The 7,326-nt window shown below is 16.9% G+C and overlaps 1 protein-coding gene across 1 annotated transcript in view; it reads left to right on the top strand.

Annotated features, from left to right (window-relative positions):
* Positions 1–3,996, top strand: part of LOC102675115 (outer dense fiber protein 3-B-like) — a 7,070-nt gene extending 3,074 nt beyond the window's left edge. The window contains exons 3-5 of the mRNA XM_031514225.1: positions 2,221–2,254; positions 3,239–3,409; positions 3,739–3,996. Coding sequence (XP_031370085.1) covers positions 2,221–2,254; positions 3,239–3,409; positions 3,739–3,985 — 452 coding nt within the window. The 3' untranslated portion in view covers positions 3,986–3,996. The remainder of the gene's footprint in view (positions 1–2,220; positions 2,255–3,238; positions 3,410–3,738) is intronic.
* The last annotated feature ends 3,330 nt before the right edge of the window (positions 3,997–7,326 follow it).

Here is a 7,326-nt window from a genome sequence, read left to right as displayed (position 1 = left end):
ATCATCATCATCATCATCATCATCATCATCATCATCATCATCATCATCATCATCATTATTATTTTTACAATAAAGGATTAAAACTTAAATATTTTGTAATTTAATTTAAAATTTTGCTCTATCGCGCATTATTACAAAATTATATTTACAAAAGAAATTTAGAAAAATTATATTTATGAAGTTTTATTGATTTTTATATATTGGAAATAATATTTTAAATTTTAAAAAAATTTGCTATATATATTATTTTGTATAATTATACTTTACATATATAAAATTTCATTAAAATCAAAATCTTTCTTGATTTTAAAAATATATTTTGTTAATAAAGCATAAGATAATATAGAAATTATTAATTAACTGTATATCATAAAAAAATTATTAAAATTAAAAATTTTTAATTTTTTATTCTTGACATTTTATAGATTAAAATAAATTTTATTTAAATTATGTTAAGAGTTTCATTTTAACATTTGATTCATTTTTATTTAAATTAAATAATATTCATTTAAAAAAGAACAAATGAATTTTTATTTTAGATTATCTTTTAGTGAATTGGATATTTGAATTGGATTACTTTAAATACAACCATTATGTTATAAGATTAATAATATTATAAGAACTAATTATGCCAGAACCAAATGTTAAATATTGAATATATGTTATTAAAATTATGATAATGTCATTATTATGATAATGAAAAATATGCTATTATAATAATAAGTATAATAATATAAACATTATTACCATTTTTATTTTATTGTAAACATTGTTGCACTAATATTTACAATGTAACGCAATAGTACATAAATATGTATACATATATATATATATATATATATAAAATTGATAGCTATAGAATTGCTATGTTTATGTTGTATATTTTTTCGTAATTATCTTTTAAGAGTTTTCTATAATTATGATGATTCCATAATTTAAAAATATATTTTACTCAAGTCTACACGAATTTTCTATTTCACTATTCTTATTTTTATTTCAATAATTTTTGTTCTGTTTTTATTTTCTTCCAACTTTATTTTAATTTTCCATTTGTAATATCTCTTTATTAAGTCTTTTTTGATCTGGTTGAATATTTACTATATGAATTTCTATTTTCTTTTCTTTTTTTATAATTTTCTTTTATATTCGCTTTCCCTTCCTCTCAATATTCTTTCTCTCTTTTTTCTATTTTCATTTTTATCTTCTTCACATTTTAAAGACTCGTATTTCTCGTCATGCGAATATCATTCTTAGATGTAAATCATAGAAATACAATATATAAGAATTATAATATTTATATTGATACAATCGAAGAAATAATTCCTTAATAAAGTAAGTAGGAAAAGTAAAAGAAAATAAAAAAATTTTTAAATATTCATTTTCGAATAGATTAAATTTATAATTTTTTCAAATATGAATGAAAAATTGCCTAATGGAAACAAATAAATTAAAAAAACTGATAAAAAATTATTTTATATAATATTAATATACGATGAATAAAAGATTATTTTATATATTATAAATAAGAATTATATATAAATAAAAAAAAATGTAGAATAAAATTTTATCATTTAAATCTTTGCTTTTCAAAATCAAAATTGAATATATAGTGTGTCTCATTTTTTGTAATTTGCTTAAATATTTCAAAAAATATGAAAGATATAAAAAAATATTTCAGATAAAAGTTTGATATAAAAAAAAATATTAGTTAGTTTCTCTGTAGATAGACACAAACATCATAGAAAGATCAATTTTAATTTTTTTAATGAAATTATCTAATTTTTATTATTAATTAGCTCATTATTTTCTAAAAAAAAAATATTATAATATCTAAAAAAATATTATATATCTAAAATTCAAAATCTTATCATATGAAAGATAAGAAACAATATTTTATTTGTTTTTTTCCTATCTTTCATAATAATTTTATGAATTTTAAATTACAATTTTTCTAAGATAAAGATTTTTCAAAGATTTTTAGTATTTTCAAAAATACTATTTTCTTTGATAATAAAATTAATAAATTATACAATTAATTCAATAAAAAGTATATAATTTTATATTATTATTTATCATATTTTGACTTTTATATAATTTCAATGCATCAATTTATAGAAAAATTATTAATAATGCATAATACAAATCTCTTTTTTGTTTGAAATAAAAATATCAAGCAATTTTTATCTGAAATATTTTTTCATATTGTTTATATTTTTCAAGATATTTGCATAAGTTATAAGTTGAATAAATCATTGTATTAATATTCAAGGAATTAAATGATTAAAAATTAATTTTTAAATAAAAAAAATTTAAACAAAATTGTTTAATTATAAAATATAAAATTGTAAAAATGTTTAAATATAAAATTGTATTTGAAATCAATTATTAAAATTGAAAAAATAATTACCTTTTTGTAAATACAAAAAATTTTAAATTCAAATAATAATTTTTCTATACTTTTATTATTAATTATTAATTAGTTATAATTTTTGTGAATTAAAATTTCAAGATCAAATCAGTAATTATTGATGTATAAGAAGATTGTATTAAAAATTTTTTGCAAAATCTAATTAAAAATATATATATTATTATTCCAGAAAAATATCATAAATTATAAAAGAATATCAATAAAAGTATCGAGATTCTTGAAAATTTTTAAATGAATTAAAGTTTTTAAAGAGATTATGTTTAAATCATGGATTCAATCATTCCTATATTAATTCATCGAGTTAGATAATAATTTTAAATATATGTAATGAAATTACATATTTTTCTTTGTTTCAGTTAAAATAACATGTAAAAATTTTTTTTGAAATTACTATATAATTAAATAATATATCCATATATTTTTATGGCAAATAAAATAAAATTAATATAAATGTAGAAAAAATAATTTTTTATATATGAATTTAAAATAAAATTTTATATGTATTATTCATTTCGTATGCTACTTTTCATATTTTATCTTTTATAATTTTATTATTTCATATTAGTAAATTTGAAAATCGAAAAAAAAGTAATCAACAAAATTATTTGAAATGATATTTCGATTCTTCAATTACAAAGCACTTTTAAGATCCAATATCTTTTCAAATTCTTTATTTTTTTATATCATAATTCTAATAATCATAATTCTTTAATTTTTTATCCTCTCACACTTCCAATAATTATCACTTTTTATTTATATAAAATTATAAGCTTTATAACTGTTATTATAAAAATGATAAATTATATTAAGATTTTTTTCTATTTTATTAGTACCTTTTTGTGGCCCTGGTCCAAAATATTTATTGCCAAGTCCAAAAGGACCATCTTTTACAATAAAATCAAGAACGAAAACTAGACAAACTTGCGTTACACCAGGTCCTATTTCTGTAAACCTTCCTCGAGCAGGTCCTGCTTTTTACATGTAAGTATTTTTCCTATCTATGTATATTTGAGTATTTATATATATTAAGTATTCTATTAATTAAGAATTAATATATGAAATGAACTTTAGTAATAAAATATTTTTATGAATTTTGTATAATTATTTTTATGAATCTTTGTACAGTTGTTTATTAAGTCTTATTAGATTTAACCATATTAGATTTAACCATATTAGAATTTAATACCATTAACATTTTCAATGAACAACTGTGTGAAGTTTTTTCGTCATATATTATTAACTGTATTCATGTATAAGATCTTAGTATTTTTAATAAATCAATGTAATTTATTTATACATATTCGTTTTAGAGGACAACGTTTGCCTGTTCTAAAACGTGATTGTGTACCAGGTCCCAAAATTTATAATGATATATTGGTTAAACAAAGAGCTCCAATGTACAGTATGTCTTATAGACATCCTATAAAAGAAATTTGTCGTTCTCCAGGTCCAAAATATAATCTTAAATTTGGAAAAACAACTCCTATATATTCTTTTGGAATGAAACATAGTGAATGCGCTCCACCTTATTTTATTGAATGTGATGACCAATGTTAAAAGCTTGAAAATTGTAAATAAAAATATATATATAAAAATATACAAATAATTAAAAAATGTATTATTCTTATATACAAAAATAATTTTTTTCTTCATATAAGAATATTTAAAAAAAATGAATTTAATGAGATGAAATAAATCATATATCATTCACATGATAAATGTAATAGCTTTAATTATCATGTTTAAAGATGATTTTATTGAAAAAAATATTATGAAAAAATATTGGATTAAAAAATCTCTCTAATATATAATAATAATAATAATAAAGAAAAAATATAATAATAAAGAAAAAATAATTATCTCATATTATTATGATATATGCATGTTTAATGATAATGTAAAATAGCAAAAAATCTATTTTCTATCTGATTTTGATGATTTTTAAATATATTATAAAGAATTAAATTTTGATATTTTCCTAATAAAAAACTATAAATAAGTTTTATGAATTCTATATATATATATATATATATATAAGAAAAACTTTTTCCTATAAGAAAAATTACTTTAAAAATCTTATTTTATTTTTCTATCTTATTTTTCTTATTTTTGCTATAATTTTCAAAATATTTTTATACAATTCTCAAAAAAAAAAAGATTATTAGTATACACCTGTAGGTACATCTATTTACTTTATAGTTAGATTAATATAAATACATTGTGGCAAACAATTAACATATATAAGGAGGAGATAAGAAGGAGATAATAAAATAATAATATATATAAATCAATCAGTTATAAATTGTAATAAGCTTATAATATCTTATAATCCGAATCTACATCAAAGAGAATTCCATAAAAATCTTTATATTGTTAGCATTTATCTATGAAAATTTAAATTTTTCTTCGTACATAAAATTATATATGGAAGTTTGATATATGTTATGAAGAACATCATTTTGAAAAACTTATAGTTTTAAAACAGAATATCTATTATATAATAAAATATATGTTATATAAGACTTTCAATATAATATTATGCATTTAACACTATCATGTAGCTTTTATAAATTTAAGAAAGCACATAGTTTTCTCAACTTGTGATATATTGATTAAATTATCAATTACAGAATAAACATAATAAAAGAAAAAAATCTATGTTCAAATTGTATATCGCATATTAGAAAAAATTAAAAAAAAAATTAAATTTAATTAAAAAAATATATTGATATATATATATATATATATGGATATTCGAGAAAAACTATTTATATTATAATATAAATTTATTTTTTGCTTTCATTTTGGAACCGATGTTTAAAATCAATAAAGATTTATAAATGTCACTAAGATTTCTTATAATTTAATAATTTTCATTCATGATTTTGAAAAATTTTAAAAAATATAGTTCGAATTGCTTATGCATAGTTTATTATAGATATTCAATATATTTTATAATGTATATTTATAATGTATATAACGTATATAAGTATATATAATGTATTTATAATGTATATAATACATATAAAGTAGAAAAAATATTAATAATTTACTAATAACTTTTTTAATTATAGTTTAAACAAAAAAAATTATGTCTTATAAAAATTAAACTTTTAAAGAATTATAATCATTTGTAATGAGTATAATTGAAATCATATAAAAAAGAATCAATTCCTTTTTCTTAGAAATATATATATATATTTATATATAATAATAAATAAAAAGAATTGAATATTATTATATAATATAATACATTATACTACTTTTTAAAAAAACAATATTATTTTTAGGAAAATAACAATTAAACAAAACATTATTTTATATTGTTTGTTTATCTGTTGCATGTTACTTGTATGTTACTTGTTATTCTCTTTCCTATTCAACAGCAAAAAAACAAAATACTATCAATTCTGTGTATTCTTCAGTTTCTTATTCTAAAATTCGTTAGTCATTATTAATTATAATAATTGGCAATATTTTGTTTCATGTTCTTTTTGTAATAAAGTTTTAATTTTAATTTTATTAAAAATTACAAAGAAATTAATAATAATATGTAATATTTTTGCGAGCTATGTAAAATAATTCGTAAAAATAATTCGTAAAAACAATTTTAACAAATATTTCATAAAAACTTTCAAATTTAAATAAATATTAGAGAAATATTAAAGAAAGATATACTATATTTCAAATATTTATAACACCGAAATTATAAAAAGATGTATCTAATTTTATTTTCGAATTTTTGAAAGAAAATAGGGAAATTTTATTAAAATTTTATTAGAATTACGATATTAAAAAATGATTTTAAAAACATATTAATATTATCATTTGAATTTTCTACTTCTTCAACTTCGTCCCAAAAAGTAGATCAGAATTTTTATAGAATAATAGTTCATAAATTAGTACTTAAGTGAACACGAAAAAAATCTATCTATTGCTTTAATAATATTTTATCAATGATAAAAATCAGAAATATCTAATAAAGAAAAAATATTAAACATTTCATATTTTATAAATAAGTATTTGAATAATCAATGAATATATTATAATATATTATATCATAATATAATATAATAATTAATTAAAAAATTTATTAATACATAAAATAAAAGTAAATTTACAATTTTTAATCATATTAAATCGTATTATGTATCAATATTATTCATTAAAAAGAATGCCAAGCTACTACAAGTAATACTTTAAGTGAAAAAATAAAGATATATCTTTATAACAAATATTTATAGAAAATATTATAAAAATATATTATAGATAATAGTATATTCCTTTATATGTTTATTAATATTATTTTTCTAAATAAGCAACTAATAAATAATTACCATTACTATTAATATCTACTATTAATATCTACTATTAATATGATTATACATGGAAACTTTAATTATACTTTTTCACAAACGATTCTGTCAATAAATAAATAAAAAATTATAATCAATTTTAATTTTTATAACCAATATTATGAAAAGCTATTATGGAAAACAGATTTTTAAATATCACAATTCATTGATCATGTACTGTAATTATTTTGAATAAATTCTAATAAATAATATTTCTAATAAATCACAGAGGATAAAAGATATTTACGAATACTATAAAATTTGTATCTTAATTATTTGTATCTTAATTTACTAGATACTATATTTCGATAAACTCGCAGAAATAGATGGACGTATATATATGGATATATATATTCATATATCTAAAAAAGATAATTTAAACATATAATATAACATTATGATTTGTCGATTATTGACAATTGACTGAAGTATTCGCTATAGCTGCGATGAGAATGCGTAACGAACTGAAGCAGAGAAATATAAAAATGAATTTTTGTGACTCAAATTGATTGTTATATCAAGTTAAAAATTTGTCACTGATTT

The sequence above is a fragment of the Apis dorsata genome, unplaced genomic scaffold, assembly GCF_000469605.1.
Source record: "Apis dorsata unplaced genomic scaffold, Apis dorsata 1.3 scaffold_934, whole genome shotgun sequence".
Lineage (NCBI taxonomy): Eukaryota > Metazoa > Arthropoda > Insecta > Hymenoptera > Apidae > Apis > Apis dorsata.
The sequence above is the reverse complement of the archived record's forward strand: the minus strand, read 5'-3'. Positions and strand labels throughout refer to the sequence as shown.